Genomic DNA, 23,547 nt, shown 5'->3' with positions numbered 1-23,547 from the left:
CTATGTTTGTTTTTTCATCTATGGAAAGAGAATTCTGCAAACACCTGTGTGCAACACAATGTACTACGTGGTGTTTCTGTAAGTCCAAATTGTTATGTAACATGGAATCTGATGGCGGATTAGAACCGTTCGGCCCATCTTGCCTGATGTAAAGATCAGACCTAAGTGGGTCCTTGGTCTCGTCTTAGATTCAGAATAGACACAAATGTTTAAATTATCTCACTGTGTTAAAGTTCATGCTACAGACAGGCTCACTTATACAATATGTTTTGTAATAAGGTGATAATTCCCTTTTAATGCTAAGAACACAGCAGAAGTACATCTGTTTTTCACTAATTTCAACGACCCTTTTTGACCTTTTGGAATGTTAGGTGACTCTGAAGTTTTTATCCTCCCGTCACCCTTTGCTATGCTCGTCTCCGCCCATCTATACGTATGCATCCTGATATATTATATATTCATATTGCTTTTACTGACATCTGTTGACATTTGATCTCTTCCTGCGTGTCTCATGGAATTTGTATTGCAGGAATGTAATAAATAACAGACATTTTACAGCACAATAGAACAATGTTCAAAAAAAAAAAAAAAATAAGAATATTGCAGTGAAACTGGAAAAATCTGTATTGGGATTGATCAGAGGAAAAGTAAACACTTAATGATATTAATCTTGCTTTAACCAGCAATAGATAAATAGTTTGATTCAAAGTTCACAGTCGCACTGGTTTAATAGATACATACTGCATACTGCATACTGGTATATACTTGTACAAGGAGGGCTCTCTTAATTATATCTACCCCACTGTGCAATGTAACACAGTGGAGGGGGCATTTTGTACTAACTGCCCCTTATCACAATCAGTGCCATATGACAAGCACTCGCTTAAAAAAACAAACTTAGTTTTAGATGTGTTAAGAATTAAAGCCGGTAAGGGATTCAACATAAATGTTAGAACAAGCAACATTAATCTAAAGCTGCAGGGTCAGTTTAGATGTCAAGTAAGTTCTACTTTAATGAAAAGGTTTTAGGCAAGTGGAAGAGCCACCCAGCAGAGGTGGTAGGGGCTAATACAGTGATGGAATTTAAACATGCATGGGATAAGCATAAAGATATCCTGACAAGACAAGGCCTGATTAAGGCCTAAGTCTTTACATGGAAAACTAGGAAAACTTGATGGACCAAATGGGTCTTATCTGCCATCAGTAAAGTGGTTTCAGAGTCCTAGACATAGCTTGCATGGGGCTCTATGAAACCCTAGGGCCAGCCCTGAAGTTAACATTGATTTTTCTCCCTGTCTATGTCCTTTGTCTTTTTAAATTAACTTGCGGGTTGTAGTCATCCTTTTGTCCCAAGTGGGGAATTTTTTTTTTTTTTATGGTTATAATGGAAAACACTTGTTTTATGGGGAATTCTGTAATTACGGTATATGTTTTATTACTTGAGGGTAACACCAGTATTAAAGAAGTAAGGATAATGTTGCTTTAAATATAATAAAGATATAGTATGACCTAATAAACCAAAACTATGAGGTATATTGAGTATTAGGCTGTAAAACAATCAGTTTCATCACAGAGCGGGGAAAAACCAATACACTGCGTCAATTGTTTATCCTAGTATTGCAGTTCCTTTTGAGAATTGATAAGAATGAAAATTCCATTTAAAATGTTTGCTTATCAAGTTAAAGGCTGCCAATTTTATTCACAAACATTTGGAGTGTCATTAAAGTGACATTTTAATAGAAATGTCAGGGGAACATGATATTTAAGAGACATCAAATATATTGTTACGGGCTTTGAATAGGTTATTGGACAGATGCAGCTTGTAATTCATATTATAAGGCCAATATGTCAATATAATCATTCAGTGGAGCAGATACACTCCTGATATATCGGATGTATCAGATATATATATATAAAAGCGATAAATGCCTGGAGACATTATGTCGATCATCGCCATTTCAATAAAAAAAATCAGACCAGATAAAATAAAATAGTAATCGTATAATATAAATTGAAGATTTGGCGAAAGAAGAATATATACATTCAAAGTTAACGTGCATGAAAACATGAACTGGGTGTTCTAATAAAGTGACACTAAGTGCAATAATTACTTGACAGAAAAATATAAGTGTTTTTGTGTACGGTTTAAGTCTGGCTACACTTGAGTGTCTGCACTTTCAAGAAAAGTAGGATTTAAGCGTAAATTATATAAGAAAAATTGCAAATTCAGCCAATTAATTCACTTCCTCTACAGAAATTGCCTCCTTTCTCCTCATTAGCTTCCATTGAATGAGGGTTATATCTACAAAGAGGGAGGACACACACAATTGCAGGGTTAATCATGCAATTACAATGGGGCTAATCATATTATTACATATCCTACAAATATTGGAATGTGCCATTTGAAAAATGAATGAATGAAATGAAATTAAAAAAAAAATATTATTGTATGTAGGAATTTTTGTTGCAATAGCAACAAAGCTATATGGCCTTATCATTTGTCATTAGCATCTCTTTATGAGATGTGGTTAGGGAGAATTAATGTAGGTAAAATCGAAATAAACAAAAAATATATATGTAAGGAGGGCTTGAGTAATAGGATATATCATAAATTGGAGTGTAGGTGCTTAAGATGATGCCTAATGCTAAAACCAGTTATAAAAGCCTTACATTATGCGGAGCAGGCGAACAGCACATTTCTTAAATAAACCATAAAACAATCTTAAATCGTTTTGATATACAAATAAGATAATATGGTTATTGCAAAAAAGTTTTAAAGTCTATTATTTATTGCAGAATAACACAAATTCCCGTTAGCATATTTCATGGAATGGTAAATACAGCTTAGCTTCTATTCAGTAGCCCAGAATAAAGATAATGGTTACGGGAAAGCAATTTGCGAGTCAACTTATTCATCAGACAAAATGGAAACAAATAATATTTTAGTTTGTGCTTTATTAAACCGAACAATTCAACATTGGAATATAATGCATGATTTGGTACGTGTGATTTAGCCAAATATTTCTATGTACAGCTCACAATAACTTACATCAGGCTTGTAACATAAATTGTGAAACATGAACTAGGCTCGTACCCAGCAAGTCATGGAAGCAAAACGTTTGTCTATTATTAGTGACCATCAGGGTATCATATCTTTTGGACATACATACATTGCCAACTATTGCTATTCTGACATTATTGAAAGTATATGATAAAAAAGGACTACCTTCAACTTTTAATTAAGAGAAGTTTCAGATCACTGATTTTAGAAGAATTTCAGTATAAGTAAGACCTTATATGGATTTATTACACGCATTCATTAATCCAACGTCATTTTTCCATGGAGGACAGGTGCACCATAAGTGGGGGTTGCTGGTGTACCATAGACCAAATGCTTCACGTTTGTCCCCTTTTGGTTTCTTTATGAAATGGATTTGTGGCATTTATATATATATTATATATTTGGTTTAGAGGAATGGTGGAAGCTTGGTACCTTCCTGACACCTAAAACACATGGCATAATCCCACGTGTGTTTAATTCGAATTGTAATTTCATTATTATTACAATTTCAATTTAGAACATAATTAGCTTTAAATGTGCCTACGTCGGCATATGTGTATTTTATTGTGTTTGCTACTTGATATCAACAAAAAAATCCCAAATACATACATACCTTAGAGCGCAGGGACTAGTTTATATTAGGATAACTTCGTGCAACAATCTACTACAGAATTGTAGCATATAATCATTGCAAAATACTAGCATAGAGAAAATAAACAGAATAAACTATAACCCAAGACATTGGATTCAATAGTGTAACAGTTCAGCTATTTCATATAACCAGCTGAGAATGGGTGCACAGTAAATGGAGACTTTCAGGCCTATTTAGAAGTAAATGTAACATGTCATGCTGAGATGACTAATGGTTTGCTGAACTTTACAGAAATGAAGTAAGTTAATATAAATTCTTGAAACTCTGACTCATGTAAGAACAGTCTCATGTTTATAATGTGTTTTTCCTTTTCTTGGACACAAATATTGATTTAAGCTTTTGTACTAAGAATGAAATGAAGCAGTGAGGTAATTGCAGAAAAACAACTTCAGAAAATGATACACGTTTTGTAGTTTCCTAACAAATACTCTCAAGATGTAAGCTGAAGTGCAGCTTATTTTTCGAATCCAGATGTCCGAGTTCATGAGTGGCACGACGGTTGAGCAGAATATGCCAATTGGAGGCTCTCACGGAAGCAAAATAATTTATTTCATACTTTTCTTTAAATAGCTACATTGTATGGCCTGCTCTGATTTTATAAACCCTTTGCATGCCAGGGAAAAGTATTGCATTGTACACACACACACACAAATTATTTTCTGGACATTTCAGCTCTTGGAGATAGTAGTGTTGCCATGTTCCAAAAATGGATGTTGATTCCTCATTCTTTTTTACAGACCATTATTACATGTTCGTAACAGGAAGGATGTGGTATTGAGTTTTGCGTTATAGTATTGTCAAAGTGTGTATTTATATTTCTCGTCTATGACGGTGATCAAATTAAGTTAAGATTAACACAAAGTAATTCTCATAATAACCTAAACTGAAAGAAAAAAAATAATAATAATAATAAAAAAATATATTAACAAAAAAAAAAATGTATATATATAACATTTGTGTATATAGTTGTATGTCTGTTTATGAAATGATAATTCTTGTCAGTGTATATTGTTATTATGTATATAAAATATTTTATTTTTACAATAATACTACAGAACTTAATAGGGGGTAGTGGAGATAGGTTTTTAAATGTTCATAGATTCTTTTTACGTGCAGTCCTATTTTGGAAGGCATCTTGTTTTTAGATTCAGAATCTAAATCAAATTGTTTGGCTGTGAATGTCATGAAAATGAAATTGAATTTAAAAACCATTCCACAGCTTTTCCAAACAATTTCTGTATAGATTTTACCTCCTGCCACCTGTTGTAATTTGAGCTGAGAACAAAGTGTTTTCAAACACACTATAGGTGTAATTGTCAGTTGACCTTTGTTCTTGATCTAAAGCACAGGAACACAGTTTAGATAGTGGGAAATGTTGTTAGGTAGAATAAAAGTCCAGGTTTTAATCAAAATAGTAAAAATTTACAATACTGTTACTGCAATAAATTTATTTCTAAAGGTGAAATATTATTAAATTATCCATGTAGGCAGTTGTGAAGATCCAGATCATGCAGATGTGACAAGTAATAAGTCTGTATTACCCATTGTACAGCACTGAGGAATATGCTGGCGCTAAATAAATCAATAATAGTATTATTAAAAATAATGATCTATATATAGTCTGGCAAAACCTATTGTTTTGTACAATAAAAGAACACATAACATTTTGTGTAGTGCAATTCCTATCAATTCACCAGACAAGATACTCAATACTTAATGGAAGTGTACATTTGAAGTGATTTACCAAAATTATAATTTTTTTTTTTTTTTCCAGGATGAGGTTATTGCTGTGTCAGAAAAGGTCATTGTAAAATTAGAAGATTTGGTCAAGTGGGCACATTCTGACTTTTCAAAATGGAAGTGTGGGCTCCCAGCGCTACCTTTAAAACTCAAGGAACTAGGGAAGAATGGCCAGAGAGAATCACTTCTCAAGCACAGACAGACCATTCTCAACTGTGGACTGAACTTCAAAGATGTCTTCAAAGAAAAGGCCGAACTAGGTAATTACTTGTCTTCATTAATTGGAGTGTCCTGTATTTAGCAATACAATCATTCAATAACTGTTATGTATTGTAAGAAACTTACAATTTTAGATTTTTTATCTACTAAGTAACTCTAGTAAGTAATTTCACCAACCACATGTCCCAATATACCTTACTTTATTTGTTGCTACTCCTAAGAATGGGAATGAGATCTAATTATTTTATTTGGAGTTATTTAAAAGAATACCAGTAGACTAATCACACACTTTCAGTAAACGTGTATATAGTAATTAGCTGTGAATAAGTAGTTTTTATACTTACAGGCCATTATGGCTTTAAATGAGCAGATTATGGTTGTGTTAACCAGTTAGTCACAGTTTACCACCACTTGGGGACACCCATGAGCGTCATTCAACCCAGAGGGTTTACTGGTTAATACTTGACATTCACGATTTTGTGTTAAATATCAGCAATAGGGTTAAATACATTTGTATGTTTAATCTTTGGCCATTTCCCTTTTTAGTTGCAGGTGCTTTAATTGCATGCTTCTAAAAGTGTGTGTGTGTACCTGTATTAAATATTAAATATTTATATAATATTTCCATGTCTTTAGTGTTTCTTGATCATTTTTCTTATATTGGACACCAAAAACCAAAATACAATGTATGTCAGACTGATTAATGCTCTTGCTTACCAGAAATGTCTGTATATGCAAGTTTTTCAATAGAAATAGGTAGCATCTGTGATCGGGAAACATGCAGCCTTGGCAAATAATCTGAAAAGGGCTGAATGAATAATCTTTTCTTGTTTTAATTTTACAGAAGGATAGCTGCAAAGCAGTGTAAACACTATCCATTTACCATAGCCGATCTGAATTTTACTGATTCCTTTTGACAATATTATTTATGTAAATTATTTTCCATAATGCTGAATATCACAATGTCCTTTTAACCATTTCAGTGCCAGCGGGGCGAACAGCTCTCCAACAAAAAAGCCTTAAGCAGGGTATAAAAAGATCAGTGTATGTTTTATTGGCCTATAAATATGTCAGTATGGCAGGCTACACTTATATGGTTTAGATGGTTGTTTCAGCCATGACTATGTTATTTCTACGAGTTTTCTATTTTATTGAAACCCTTTAAGGCATAGGCCATAATATATTTTAGGTAGCAACCGTTTTGTTCTTAGGGAAGCAATACTTCCCTTTTTACCACAAATTCTTCATTTTAAATAGCATCTTAAATTGTAAAGAAACAATCTGTAGACCTAGGGGAGGCTAGCGTACCTAATAGACTTAAGATGAGCTTTCCAATCAAAAAAAATAATTATAATGACATGACTGTTCTTTTAAGAATGGCATTGTGACATCAACGTTAAACATTTTGAAGTGCTAATTCCATTCCTGTTCGGGACTTTTAAATAGTATATGTTCACATTTTCTAGTTTTTGTTGAATATGATAGGAGTGCAAAGGAAATATGGAAACAAGTACTGCAGCATTCAGGTCTCCACATCACCCCTCGGTGTCCACGGAATCTCCCGTCAGCAATATGGAACACAGGTAGCAGAAAGACAGGAGATCATTGTGGGAGCGGGCAAATAAAGCTACAAACTACTCTTTATGCAAAATGATTTGATTATTGCAGGTTTATGATTGACTGCATTGCATATATATCGCGTATTAGGTGGTTATGCATAGTAGGCATTAGACTTCATGCTTTCCTTTTGAGTGATATACCCACGTTCTTTGCAATGCAGTGAATCATAAACTGGCAATAAACGAGTCATTTTGGATAAAGAGGCGTTTATACCTTTATTTGCTGGCTCCTGCAAAGATCTCCTGTCTTACTGCTACCTGTGTTACATACTGCAAAGAAAATATAGCAGGTTTGACCAGTAATGTCATTCCTGTCAAATTATGCTTAGCACCACTCTGAAATCCAAGCTTAATGGTAGTCTATTTACTGTTATTAGTTTGATGTTTCCAAAGCTAAAGCTATAATTTATTTAAAAGCAGCGCTTCATTTTGTTATTATTATTTTTTATTTTTTTTTGGGGGGGGGGGGTTCATGCATGATATCACAATTGGAATAACAATTCTCCCCTGATCCAGTCCAAATGCTTCAAACAGGACGACTAAGCAGGAGCACTGCGGGGTCATGTAACGAAGCATTACATGACCCCAAAGTACCTGCATGATAGCCGGGGACATAGGGTGGAGGCCTCCTAGCTTTGCTTGCCCTCCTCCCTAGCTAAAAGCCATGCCCTGCCCAATCACCACTACATTTTGTATACATATTGAAAATGAGTGTCTTGTGTCTCATCAAATTAATTTAATTAAATATTCCATTGCTCTTGTGCTGATATGTCTCTAGTTTCTAAAATGAATTATTTTATATATGCATAGTTTTTAATTATTTTTGATCTTCAACAATTAGAATGTCAGAGGGTGCTTATTCCACAGGGAACACAAACATAACACAAGCCAACCAAATGGTTAAACAAATTAGACCTACCAGAACTGCTTTTTGTCAATTGTTTGTTAAAACAAATTAGCATCAAAGCTATTGGAATCTGAAGGACAAATCATGAATGCCCAAAGCATACTGTTTGACAGATGGTTTAGTGGCATTGTGTGTATATATTTTGCAGAAGTATATGTTCGCAGCTCATAAAAAAAAATTATAGGTGAATTATCACATCTGTGCTGAGTTGCATTATTGATTGAAGCGAGAACTTACTCTAGAAACTAACGCTTCCGCCCTTTTGCACGTTTTCATCCTTTGGAAACATTTATTTATGTGGATGCGTTTCACACTGTGATCTGAGATGCTTGTTAATGTCTTTATGAGAACATTGCATTGCATGTGGTTTGAGTAAATGGGTCAGGATTTGCTTAGTAAGCAGTATTATTCAGACAATGCACCAAAGGCCATCCACAGTTTGTTTCAGCTCCGTTTTGTTATGATGTGAACGGGGAAGATAAAGCATTGTGCTGTCAGCTGGAGACACAGATCTTTGAAATACCAATGGAACCGAGACTCAATCATTAAACGGACAGCATCATTAAATAGTGGTTGAAGTAGATTGAAGATGATGCCATCCTGATTTTAACCAAGTCTTACCCAAAGCCTTTTAAACCTTTAGTATAGAAAATAACACACATGTAAACTAGATCATATTAGCAGCACTTGGATTGCATGAGTCAGCTGTGGGTACATGATTACCTGTATTGGTGTATATTAGACAGGCAAATGGGGCAATGAATTTCGTTTCCTGCCCATTTGGTTTCGCTGAAAATTCTGCGGCATTTTTATTTCTGGAACAAAATTTGTTGCCTGCTGCCCACATTCACTCTCACTAACTCTTTCACACTCTCGTTCTCTCTCTTTCCCTACCTTCTCTGCCCACCACTTCTGCTTCTGTCGACCACGTCTGCTCTTTGCATTTTCTACTCTCTGCATCTTCTTTCTGCTCTCTGATGTCTTTGTTCGCATCCTTGCTGACATAACCCGGTGAGAACTTTGCCAAAATGATGGTGCTTGCAGTGACGTCCTCTCCCAGATCCTCCAGTAGGAGGAGAGGACGTCAACACAAGCGCCACCATTCTACCCTCAGTTCAAGTTATAGCAAAAGGACGACAGTTTCTGTGACATCCTCCACCCTGATTGGAGGATCGGGGAGAGGACGTCCAGCAAGTGCTGCCATTTTAACGGAAGTTCCCACCAAGAAGATGTGGACTAAGATAGGAGAGAGAGGATTCAGAGAGCAAAAGATACATCTTATTGCAAAACTGTAATGGTCCAATAAACCATAAACTCAAGCATGTGTAAATAGTGGCCAGGATGATGGATAGACTAGTTAAGTAAAGAATTTTGAACTGAAAGACAAAGTTCCTGCTGTCGGGACCGTACTAAACAAATCGTTGGCAACTATGGTGTGTTTTTGAAAACTATTAGTGTCCGCCAAATTATATTGTATGGGCTTTATCTAATGATGTGTGATTGTATACGATGAGAAGCAGAAAACGCAAATCAAGGGTGTTGTTCCTCCTTGACAAAATATTTATTGCGCTCTCTGCTAAGCACATCTTAGCTCATATTTTTTTGTTCTTAATTTCTCTAAAATTTTAAAAACAACACAAGGTTTAAGAAGCTTTTTTGGTTTCTATAGCAAAAGCCAATTGGTGATTTCATTTGTGTCCCATGACAATTTAACAGAAATATTAATGAGGCAAAATTATATTCCCTCAAAATAAATAATTGTTCTGGACACCCATCAGTACTAAGAAGGATGCTTCTAACACTGCATTTAGTTCTAAAAGTGTTAAAGTCAGAAGAATAGGTGGAACAGCATCTTGAAAATGATGTTAAATAAAAAACATAAATAACATTTTCTGGCATGTAATGATGCATTTAAAGAACTGAAGGTAGTTTGGGCTGTCAGGCTTATAATCAATGTTTTCTTGATCTTTGAGTCAGTCCAGATTACTAACAGTAAATTGGATCTAAAATGAATGTTATAAGTTATAGCCTTGAGAGGCAACCTTTGGTACAATTGGCATAGTGGCTTCCTGGGCACTCTTCAAAGTGTAGTCTTCAAGTGCAAATATTCAACCTCATTTTTGTCATATTCCTAATTCTTATACCAATATATTATTTCCTGTTTTGCCTTATGGTAGAGCTGCCATATTGCTGCTTTATCACTTTTTGCTGCCTTGTCCAAAGGCATTTGTGATAATACTTTATGGAGGTTGTAAACTGACTAGAGATACAGTCCCCTAAAAGCTACCATTTTTTCCCCCGAAAGGGTCTTACGTTGTAGAAAGTACTACTTTCCATGGGGGTTTTTTTGGGGTAAAACTTTTTACTCAGCTGTAGTTATAACTTGCTGACAGCAGGATACCAACATGATCTTCTTAGAATGACATGGGAAATATAAAAAATAAACTAGAAGTGAAATAATGATGCCTTTCGCGGAGGTATTTGGAATTAATAGCACAGCTGTAAACTGTACACCTGTACAACTTCAAAAGGGATTAATTCATGGTTTCACCATAGATTCATCTTAATGATAGAAAGCACTGTATATTTTTACAATTCTTATGTTGCATGTAAGTATTAAACATTATTTTCCTTTTAAAATCATTTTAAGGTGGATACATATTCCTACAATTCCACCTACAGTGCAGATGATTATGTAGTTTTAGTAAATATCATTATTATATCTCATAAATATATTGCTGAACTCTGGGTTACTGTTTTTACTGATTTATTTTAAAAGCAGAATTTATTCATCATCATCTGAAAACTCAAATACATATTGATTTTAAGTAGTTTAATAATTGAAGGCAACCAACCCTTGCAAAAAAAAAGTTAAGAACACAAGGCGAACTCATTCGGAATTGTGTGCAGAAAAATATTGGCTTGTTTGTGAAGGCGCCAATGAAATGCAGCAAACGAGCAGAATCAATAGTTGTAGATCAGCATTCAAGCTAAATGCAGTTTTGTGTGAATAAATCTATTTATGCTTTTAGAAAAGCTATAACATATTTAAACATTGATTTTTAGATATATGTGCCTCATTCCCCTTTTTTTACAGTTCCAAATGTTACAATAATGGGTCATGTTTGTGTAGCTATTGTTCGCGAGGAATTGTTGAGGGAGATAACATATTGTGCTCTATTGCTGACCTTTATTGGGTAGAAGGAATTACATTAAGAAGCAGGTGATTACTTTGGGAACTAGAGGGGTGTGATTTGCCAAGCAATATGATTTTTTTACCTCTGCGCCATGCTCTAGGACACTATGCTGAATTAAATATTTAGAAATGTTGGAATGCGGGGATAGCTGTCTAGGTTTTGAGCAACACAAGCAAAACAAAAAGGCCAAGTGTAGCTAAGGCAATGACTAACTTAAAGGGCACTGGTGATTTTAGGAGTTAATATTTCACTTATACATTGTGCTAGCCTGTTGGTTCAGAAATATAGTATAAGTATATAGGAGTATATAATAACTAGAACTATAAAAGTATGGCCAATGGCCGGACCGACCACTGTCACAGATCGAGGTTACTGTTCAGGTAAGTATAACTTTTTATATATACATTTGCTGTCGATTTTGCTATCGCAATGTACAAATAATGTGTTATACTTATCTCAAGTGATCCTAATAAATAATAATAATATATTTAATAATATAATATTATTATTATTAGTAGTAGTAGTAGTATTTATTGTAGCTTTTTTTTTTTAATTGTCTTTTTTTTTTACATATGTATTCCTTTCAGATCTTAGGAAAGAAGGTGATTGCCAGTTCTATGATTACTTAGCCTATTGATTTTTTTTTTGGACTTTATACATATTTATCAGTATGCCAGGAGCCTCAGATGTATTGCCAAGAATGACAAAATGTGAATAGCCGTCTAATTCATTAAAACAAAACGTGTGTGATTTAATAGCCAGGAAAAGCACATTTCCCTACTTAGACTGCTTTTTCCTCTCCAAAAAAGGAATTATAAATCGACTTTTATCATTTGTTATGTTTCATGCATTAACAATAATACCAGTGACTAGTAGGTCGAACATTTCCTGTTTGCCCATAGTCTATAAATGTCTTTGAAAAACCATTGCATTTAAAGTTGTATAATAATTTTCAAGATAGGTTTTGTGTGCCTGATTCCAACTATATTACCATACAATGGCATTTTAAATCCCACAAGGCATGACATTATTTTTGTGTAAGCATTCACAGAACAATCTTGTCTAGACTTAATAATATTTAATGTGTACTATAATGACTCATAAATCTGGATGCTGTTATAGAATTCTGTTGATAATTCTGAATTCACTCTTAGAAACTTTACTTTTCATTAGATTTTTTTGGTCTGGTGCCTTGGTTACATCTTAGCGGGAACCCAATGATGACCACAGATTTATAGTTGTGTAGGAAAACATTGTAATCATTGAGAGTCAGATAATTTAACTCATTATTTTTTTCTGAATACAGCCTTGTAGGCCCAGGTTTTTGTCACTTTGCTACATTAAGCTGTTCTGTATGTATTGCAATATATGGTATTATGAGTAGTTGTATAAGTGTTTATCTTCTGGATTTATTTTCAGTTTTTTGGCTATTATCAGCACAGATGTTCAGGATATTCTTGTCTGATAAAAAGCCAATAATTTTTTTTAATATTAAATGTCTCACATTTTCTCAAAAGGTGATATATTTAAAGTCTGATCTTTTAGCTAAAGTGTTCACAGTCCTGCACTTTTATGTACAATATGTTGTTTTGCATAGTTAACCAGAAATGGTATTAGCATCTGGTCCGTGGCTAAAATATATATTTAAACCTTTCAGGAGCACTTAGAAACAAACCTGGGAAACTATTCTAAATTACTCATCTGTATATTGATTTATGCCATGTTATCTGACTTTACTAGTGATGTAATGCACTGGGACAGCTTTTCTCCCTTGACATGACATCATGTGTAAGAGCGATATTCCACATGCTAACCACTTTTTGCAGAAATCTAGTATGGATAAAAACAAGACCTTTTGTACCTTTTTCAGTACATATTTCTGATAGGATGACTTATGGACAACACCTGAGGTTAACTGTAATTGAATCGAGCATTGAAAACACGTGTTTTTCCCATTTTATTCACATGTATGCTTTCCAGTTTTGGCATTCACCAAGTTGATAGCCTTGGGATGTGATGCAAATTCTCCTCCTTTTCCTATAAGCCTAGGCACATTTCCTTGACACTACCAGCCAAATTGTTTACCATGTAGTTTGACGTTAAAGCCAGTATGACAAATATATCAGCACGTCAGCAGCTCTCACATAGTAACCATACCAGAGCTTTCCTGGAGCTTTCCCTCTTCTGAGGAGTAGCTTCGTGTAGAGACCAAAACCCATTTATTTGGCGGGAATGTGGCAGGAAGCAGGGCAAAGTGGGTGATGATTGGTTGTGGCCATCCACCACTCTCCTGCGCAAAGAAAGAAGAAAGCGACCCGGAGACCTAGACAGTGACGTAAAATACCTAGGCCTTGGGTGACAAGTTCAGGGGGGGCAGCAGTCCCCGTGGGACAAACTGGGGGCAGATTGCCCTCTCAGCTCAGCCTCAATAGACTTCATCAAAAGGCGCTGCCATGTCAAATCCCAGTGCTCCATTTCTTAAAGACGTGCTACACCGTTTATTGTATTCTGGATACAACCGAGGGTGGTGGTGCTGCCGTATGTCGGGGCTAGGGCATCCCTCAAAGGTAAAAAAAATTACTGGGCCCAGGAAAGCAGTGATTATTGTAATTATTTGTTTAATTTATTCAGTTCAGTATTATATAAATTGAAACAGGATGCTGCTTGGAGTTTGAAAGGGACAAAACTAAACTTATTTTTGTTCTTGTTTACAAACTCCCAGCTAGATTTTTGTGACCCTATTGACACCGTAGTTACAAAAAAACATTGTATTGATGGCTGAAGAGTGTACTAAGCACGTCTTTGGATGGAAAGTTTAGATGGTATTTATGTTTTAGTACAGTACATTAAGTTGCTAGTGTGCACTTTTTCCGTTTAACTGTGAATATATTAAATATGAATATATTGATAGCACGAGCCCCAGCCGTTCTGTTTGCCTCAGCTTTTCAGGAATAAATAAAATGTGTGAGAATTAATGTTGGCATAAAGTTCTCTTGCATTTTCAAATTTTGAGCAAGTCTTTAAAATATATATATACGGTATATATTTATTTAGTGTCTCCTGGTAATGAGCCTAATTAGATAGAAACGATGTGTCTGTATATGATATTTTACCATCACGTGTTTCTGTCCCAAATTACATTTATAATGGATATGTTAAGAACAAATATTACCATCTTGGGTACTTGAAGTCTTAAAATCTGCCTCTTTGGTTCCTATTGAACATGTGGATGTTAAGCGTGGCCATCGAAGATGCAGTGATGCCGGAAATTTTTTAAATTATATATATATAGATACATACGGATAATCCAAACCCTAACTGCATAGGAAAAGAATACTGGTAGCACATAGGATTGGTTGTGCCCTTGTTTAATTGATTAGGTCTTTATATTAAAGTAATAGACATAGAGATCCATACAGTTTTAGCATCCACTACTTAACTACTAAACCTCCTCATAGCTGTGGATATGCCAGATTAATGAATCATGTCATTCGCAGATATTGGCATCTGTATTTCCCCAAATTTTACAAAATTGTGAAGCTGTCAATTACCTAGTATAGCAAGTATTTCATCTTGTTGAATGTAAATTTACTTTGATTGTGGTTTATATCATTGATACATTCTTCTTGACAGCATTAGTAAATTTAATCCACAATGTATGGGTGCATCAGACCATTTTTGGTATCATAATTTTCATACCTAAACATTTTTCATTTTGGCATCTTTTGCATAAACAAAAGGATATAAAAACTGCCCTAAATGAAATCTCTCATGTTTTCCCTTACTGTTCCACAAAAGGATTTCCATTTTAGCATTTGTTATTGTTTTAAGTCCATTTGTGCATTTCCCACACTAAGTATTTAATTTATAAAACATGCCATTTCCTTGTGACTTGTTCCAGTGCTGGAAGCCAGAAATAGAGAGCTGGAAACTAAACGATTTCACGTATTTATAAAACAGGTGTGGTAGACGCACTATCTATATCCCTTTTTTTTGTAATCATTATTCACACGTTGAGATTATATTGTGTTAAATTCAAACAAAATTATTTGATTTTTGAAAGTAAATCACGGAACATTTTCAACATGAACACTGATGGACGTGTAAAAAGATGTGTTAGTAGCATATTTAAACAGGGTTATTTATCTTAGGAGTATCATATTTCCGCTAGTTCACAAACCTGCAATTCTCATAAATCTTATTCCCACACCACAAAGCCTGTAAGTAAGTAATTGGAGTTTATATGAATTGTACCATAAAATCCTAAATATAATATTCACTTGTGTATTATACTCAAGCTAAATTTAGAACTGACGTTGCTGGAAAAAAAAAAAGAAATACAGAACATGTTGTTTTCTTTCATGTAGTATGTCTCCTTACACATTCCATATCCTTATTGGTGTTCAGTGATTTTAGAATTACGGTATTATTAATATTTAACCTAGTAGTAATAATAAGCTGATTTTAAACGTGTTCTCTTTTTGTTCTGCTGTGGTAGTATTTAACTTGTTCACATCATATACATGTGTAAAAAAAATAATGATAGCAAATATTGACATCATATTTCATATGTGAAAGAAGTTAAAAAATAAACTTTAAAAGTATACATCAAGAATGACCAAATTCATCCTTAAGCCTTAAATACAGTACTGGATACAGTGATGTCGGTTAGATAAAAACCTGGCTTTATCTTATTTTGTTTTACTGTCTGGAGGCTGCCATTTTTTTTAGTCATGTGATATTTTAGATGCCACTCCCTGCTGACACCACCCTGAGCTGATTCTTTATGGCAATACTCCATAGACTCATTAATCAAAGTGATCTGGCAGGGTGATAAAGACAAAGCCATTCTGTGACTTACCACAGACATGAGTCAGAGTGTTTGGAAGGATGGTAGCTAGAACACATACATATTGTTAATATCCAGCTCCTTAAAAATGCTGTATTATGCAAAATCAAGAGCTGTTTTAATAAGAAAACAACACAACACGTATTTTTAACCTGATGGCACTATAAAAAACGGTGGGTGTTTCCCTTCAATAAAATAGTGAAAACTATGAAATGATCTGTGTTTAAGCCAAAAAAGATTGTTTGAAGTCTAGATTAGAATAGATCGAGACAGACGTTATGCAATGTAAATGCAATATCCACAGAATCGTATCATAATTGCAACAAGGTTAGTTTAATAAAAAAGCCTTTGTTCTTCTTCCTGTAACAGAATACAGCCCACTGCTTTAGTAGCAGCTAATGGAGAAATAAACCAGTGTTCTAATGTTGCGTCTATTGTGTGTGTCTCAGGCAAACAAAACATTATGATCATAGAAACATGAAAAAATCTTACTGCGAATAGGTCAAGTTGAAGGGTAATATTCTGATAGAAGATGATTATCCTTTATTACTAGTACAAGCAGTTATATATGGACGGTAGAATAACCAATGTTCCTAATGAACAAAGGATACATTTAAGAGATATTTCTTATTTCGGATGCTGAAAATTATTCTGAAGGACCATCTCAGTACTTGGCATTGTTTGTCTAATCTGACTTTTGTTTGGTTGGGGATTTTGCGTTTAACTAGCTAAGCAACTTTGCATTTGAAACAAGGACACATGTTTTGTTTGCATTGAATTTTTTTTAGTTTGCGTTCCTTCAGCTCTTTCTGCTGCAAGGTGTGTAACTCGAACAGACACCGGCGCAACAGTAGTAAGGACTACAATATTATTTGTATGTAGTTGAAGCTATAAGAAGTGTTACTTAGAACTTAAAACTATATGCATCTAGAAAGCAGACTGTACTCTGTGGGTACTTTAATACGCATTGTAAAAAAAATGTAAAAAGCACTTACCAGAGGTAGAAGTTGGTCCACGGTCCGACGATTATTGACTCTGAGTTGGACACCATAAAAATTTAGGAACCACATAGGTATCATATGCATGAGGGTGGTAGATCAATAAAAGAACCTCCCATTCGAACTGATAGGGAATTTAAACAAGCATAGGATAGGCATAAATCTATCCCGAATCTAAGACAACTTCAAGGACTGATTACATCAGGAAAAATGGGCATACTAGATGTTTCTATGAGTGTCTGTTTAAGCTAACTCCAAAACTAATATCACGTCAATGTGCACAGGAGGTTTCTTTAATTGTGTGGGTGGTGGTAGTTTCGTTTATAAACAATTTGGGATATGAGACATGAGATGTTCTGATAATCATTTGGAATATCCTGATGTTACAAATAGTTCCTAACACCTTCCCGTCATATACGTAGATTGATGCATCTAGCACCAATAAATTCTGCAATAAGCTTTGTCTGATTTGTATTTGCTGGATCATCATAAAAAATCTAAGCTTCTGCCTTTTTTACCAATCACAGTTGCTTTGATTTCTTGCAGACATATTGGAAATTTACTTGTGCCTTTCTCTAGTATTATCAAAAAAAAGATCTTGTATCATTAGTTTCCCCTTAACTAAAATTTGGCAAGAGGGCAAAAACTCCAAATCTAAAGCTGTAAATTGTGGGCTGAAATAGCTAAAAGTGGATTTGTGACTTAAACAATGTAAACCGTTTGGAAAATCAAGTAATTTTAGGGTAGGATTGATTGCCTTGTTATCGTAGTCTTTAAATTAGCCTCTGTCTTGCAGAAATATTCTCAAGCTGTTTGCCACATCTTTTTTTTTTCTTCTACTTTTTAGCAGTAGGATAATAGCATAGTTGGTGAGTTACAAAACCTTGCATGCTTTTTCGAGTGTGACCTTTGAGAAAATGAATAGTTTTATTGTGTGTCCATTATTTTGCCTGAAACAACACTTTGACTTACGAATTTAACCTGCACTATAAATAAATGATTCTTATGCAGGGCAGTAGAAATACACACTCAATATTATGCCAAACATGGCTTGGAAATTATGTAAATCATTTGCAGTGTAAACAGTATTTATATGTTTTATAGTTTTGTAACTTTTTTTAACCTCAGGCGCCTGGAGATGAATCTTAAAATCTATTCTATTGACTACTTGATGACTTTAGCAAAGGGAAATAGTGAAAACTAGGATAGCTTTTAAAATGTGTTTAAACTGCTATTAACAACCACTAAGTATTATTTTAATTTACCGTAATTTTTCGTAAGGGTGTAACGCCAAGTGATTTTTTTATATTATATTATCAGTGAGGTAAGGACCTGCCTTGGAGAACACTTGGATGGATACTAAATGTTATGTATGCCAACATATAGCGAAATACTAAAAGCTCATACTGGGAGCTGTTGGAATGCATGTAACTGTTACTGTATAGTAAGTGTAAAAAAAAAAACCTAAACTAAGTAAATAAATAAATTAAGGAATTTTATTATGATTCTTGCTGTTTAAATCAAAATAAGACTCCTAGCTTTCTTGTGAAAACGCGGGAAAATATCCGATACTAACTCTTTAAGAAGTGCTGTTATTGTGTGCAAGAAAGAATGCTACGTTGTGATTGCCACACCTTACATTTTGTTTAACAGAGTGAGAAAAAAAATTGAGACAACAACTTCCCTTCGTCTTTAACAAGAAGTGATAAATTGTTAATTGTTTAAAAAGGTTATTCATTCAAATATTATAGAACAGTCCAGGTACACTCAATCATGTTAAGGGGAGTTTCCCTTTTTGAGTGCCTAGATTTTTAATGTAGTAAAATGAATAATTTTATTTATAATAACAATAACTAGTAGCAGCTAATCCAAGAAGGGAGTGGCACATGTTGTTCTTACTTAGTCATGATTAATTGAAAAAAAAACCCTATAATATATATGATGGTTAATATTTTGGCACTCTTTCTATATGATAGATATATCTACTAAAAAATATGAATTTGTAAAAATATTGATATGCATTCTTGATTTAATTTTTACTTGTTTGTTTTCCTAATCTAAGGACAACAATAAGGAATGTTTATGTAATAAGTTGTTGACACAGGAGGGCAATTCACATTTGTGACATCATTAAAAATTAGTGAATTTTGTCAAATAAAGTATAATAATTGCCTAGATTCAGCTCGACTAATTATTAAAATAAACCACAACCTTTCAACCCTTGAATAGGTTCATATATTTCAGCTAAAAGAAATTTGAAAATTGTATACTCTGCCTTTCTGCTCTTTTGTTCGCAACATTAGACTTTAATACAGCAATTATTTTTATAGAACAGTTTATTAATTTTCCTAGACGTGATGTGAAACTATTGAAACATGAAGGGCTACGTGATTATTTAACACTATTTTAGAAAGCATTGCTACCTGAGAGTCTTGAATGTAAGAGAACCAGCAAAGGAATGTAGCTTTAAGATATCTTATATCTATATCTATATATATATATATCTATATATATATATATATATATATATATAGCGTGCAAGACATTGTTGGTTGAGCTGCGTTTGAGCATCTGGCAGTACTCCTGCGTTCGAAAAGAGGAGAAGCCCAAGCGCGGGCCCTTCCTCTCTTAAAATATTTGGCCCTTACAAGCATCCTTACGACTTTCCTCTTGTTTATTCCCATTGGGGACATGGCCAGGTTGGCTTGTGCATAGATCCATGCCTTGAGTCTAGCTCGCTTTTGGCCTAGTATGTGCCACGCAATGAACCCCCTGGAAACCTAATGTTGATCTGCATATTCTGGAGCTTCTGGGGTGAACTCTGATATCTCAAAGCTATATGCGGCTAAGGCTCCCTAACACTTATAGGACCACTTATAATTGTCCAAAACAACATCCTGCGCAGAACTTATTGGTTCCATCTCGGTCTGTGATTTTGGCATAGCTCTCTCCAGCTTCTGCGCTCTTCCTTTCATTAAAGTGATGCAAAATTTTGGAAGCCACATCAACTGCTATTAAGCAAGGATCTGCCAGTGCATTATGGACACATCTGATTGCTGTGCTATCAAAGACCAGGGATAAAGCAGTAGGTAATGAACATTGGCAGGTTAGCAATTCTTTCTTCTACCAAATCCTTAAGGGAACAAACAGTTCTACAAACCTTACTTTTAATATAAGTAAGACTTGCTAAACCTTTCTCTTAAGGGTCAAAAATGTATAGGGCTGCTTTAATGTCACCCTTGCAAATCTGTTGCATCTGTCATAACATGTTTCAGTTATGCTACATTATGGTATTAACCATGTTGGAATTTTTAAAAACAATGGGTTATAGGTACATTGTCGTTAGATAATAAAATGTAGTTTCTTTGAATTAACTGTGCATCATGAAGGGCTAAGTCGCAAGAGAAACACTTGAGGGTTGACCATCCATAATGAATAGTTTAATGAATACATTTTGCTGCTGCTGAATTGTACATATATTTGTAGTCTAAATTGAAGCAATATAAAATATAAAAGCAATATAAAAGTTCATGAAATGTATCAATAATTTAGCTTAAAATATTTTCTCTATTTTTCTAAGGCAAATATAATGAAGATAAAAGTCCTAGACAAGAAGTCTGCATTTCTTTTTCTTATCTTTTTACATATTGACAACATTGTGGACTTTTTTTCCCGGAAAATTAATTTGGTAACCATATTACAAAATGTTTGAAGAGCATACTACGTAAAAGTACACATACTTTCAGTGCATTCTTAAAATTTTAATTAGCATCTGATCTCGGACTTATGGACGATTCCATTTATCATCCATATGTTCTCCCTAAAGTGCTCCCATGATCAGTAGCAGCTGGGTTTGCAAATATATATATATATATATATATTATTTTTTTTTTAAAGCTTGATGTTAAATCAACAACAAATTATGTATTCTTGAATTAGAATTGCTAAAAAAAACTGTTGCTGGTCAAATTAACTGATTAAAAATCAAGGGTTTTTAACAAAGTCAACAATGCCCTTTGGAAATGTAGGTTACACATTACATGTGTTTTTTAATATTATTGGTAAATGATCATTCCAGAAATGTTAATTAAGAGCCTGGACATGTTCTGTCATGTTTTCTTAATCTTCTAAATTAGTATTCCTATTTAAAAGATTAGATATAATATTTTGTAATAGCTCTAGGGCAGAAAACAATAAGTAATATATATTTCAACATATTAAAAAAGTAACATATTTTGCTAGATTTTTTTTTACAACTTTTTTTCCAGATATTTTATTGGCTTTTTTTTTCAATTTACTTTGTTACTTCTTCTTCCGATGGTGTTGACAAAAAATATTAAGGTTACAATTTCAAATTCATCTTAGATATTTATTGCAAAGTTAGAATCTTCTTCCCCTGCTGGAAATTTGCAATTATTATGCATGAGCAGTAAATTGAAAAAAATGTTACTGACTATCCATGCCAACGTTGATGTTGCTCATATTAAGGAGGCGAACTAACTGAGCAGATATGTCAACACATCTAAAATAAAATTTACTTGAACAAACTCTGTTACAACTATTGTTGAAGTATTGTGGAACTACGTTTTTGTTCAACCACAGGCAGAGTGTATTAGGATTATATTTCATCAACGGGAAGAGTAGTGTACCTTGACCATTCATGTCTCAGAAAAACTGCTTGATAGCACATGAAACTATGTGCCCGTAGTCCATTTGCACACCTAGGACATCCCAGGGAACTAGAAACAGAAGGTTGATAATGTAAACTAGTTTGTAGACTTGCAAGACCAGGGCCTTTTTTTGTCATCTGCACCAGCAGTTTTCAATGCGTGTAATATTTAGCCTATAGAAAATGTTAAAATATCGAGCTTAGATTGTAAAATCACTAGTCGGGCCCTCATAATCTCACCTTTCTTACCATGAACTTTGTATGAATGTGCCATAAGGCTGGATGGCAAGCTCGTGGGCAGGGTTCTCAACTCCTGTTGTGTCAATGTGTAAATTAATGTTTGTTATGTATTTGTTAACCACACATTCTTTAAATTGTACAGCGCTGCATAATATGTTGGTGCTTAATAAATAAAGGATAGTAATAAGTACTGTATGAAGCTAGCTGGGGATCCCATTGACTGCAAATACAGGGGGCCATTGACTGACAATAACACTCATACAGGGATCTCATAGTGGTAGAATCGGAGAATTCCTCTTCTCAAGCTTCTGCTGTTTATTCAGTTCAGAAAACATTTGAATGCTGTTTGTGTTGCTCTCACCTCACTGGAAGATTTTTTGTGGTTTAGGGAAGGGATTTTTGGACCTGAGAAGGATCAGGTATTGTATACTTATGGACTTTTAGACTGAATTTTTGAAGATAAGTCTGATTAATTTACCTGATCTACTGTATGTATATGCGTTCGTTGAAATGGTTTCTTGAATTAAACTCATATTCATGGATATTTAATTAGTTTATTTGTTAGGTTCTATTGGACAATGTATTCCCTTTGGGATGAGAAATATTTGGGTTTTTTTCTTTTTCAATTATGCTTCTAATTTTTTCAATCATGCGTCTAATTGCATCCAGACTGATGAACTAATAACTAAGTAATTTGGGTCAATAGTATTAGCACCTTGTTATTCTGGAAACCACATCTATAGATGTATGATAATATATTATGAATTGATACACCAATACTGAGTATTAATTTGTGAATTTTCCTATATATTGTTTTTCTTCTGTTTGATAGCGGCTGGGGGGGACTACTTAGACAAGCACTCTCTTTGTCATGGCCTGTGTGCCTATGCATATATCTATCTCCATGATGTTGTTCATATTTAATTATACATTTTTCTATGAAATACACAGCTTTAAAAAATGTGAACTTTTAACAGTTTACTCAGCTACTACTACTCAACTACAATTGGATTTCCACTATATGATGATGATGATGAAATTTAAATCCAGGTTCTTACAGCAGGAAGCTGTGTGAAAACTCATATTCCCACAGAGAAAAAAAAAAGAACTTTAGATTTTCAAAACAAACCAGGACAATTGTTTTTGACCTAAATTTTGAGCTTTTATAATACTGCTGAGTGGAGGTTCTAACATGTTAAATCTACAGATTATAAGTTACTGCGGTAAATTGGAAATAGGGCATGCTGTGTAAGAATGATTACTTTTCTTGAGATATGGAAAGGTATAATTAAATCGCACTTACTTGTGCTCGAGCACATAACACATGCTCCATCATGCCTGGGACATTATCTGCCTGTTTACAGCAGAAATTATCCCGAAAGAAATATTTCAAAGT

The 23,547-nt window shown here is 34.2% G+C and overlaps 1 protein-coding gene across 3 annotated transcripts in view; it reads left to right on the top strand.

Moving 5' to 3' along the window:
• The window catches only part of LOC149298999 (AT-rich interactive domain-containing protein 5B-like), a 126,537-nt gene that overhangs the window by 21,781 nt on the left and 81,209 nt on the right, over positions 1 to 23,547 (top strand). For 2 of the 3 annotated variants that reach the window (XM_089486930.1, XM_089486929.1), the window contains exon 3: positions 5,488 to 5,713. In XM_089486930.1, coding sequence (XP_089343056.1) covers positions 5,488 to 5,713 — 226 coding nt within the window. Of the gene's footprint in view, positions 1 to 5,487; positions 5,714 to 19,784; positions 19,794 to 23,547 lie in introns of all 3 variants that reach the window. The other variant, XM_089486928.1, reaches the window with a different exon arrangement.

This window comes from Sceloporus occidentalis, unplaced genomic scaffold (assembly GCF_023333645.1).
Source record: "Sceloporus occidentalis isolate IW3139 unplaced genomic scaffold, rSceOcc1.0.p SCAF_30, whole genome shotgun sequence".
Classification (NCBI taxonomy): domain Eukaryota; kingdom Metazoa; phylum Chordata; class Lepidosauria; order Squamata; family Phrynosomatidae; genus Sceloporus; species Sceloporus occidentalis.
Note: the sequence above shows the minus strand (reverse complement) of the source record. Positions and strands in the feature narration are given on the sequence as shown.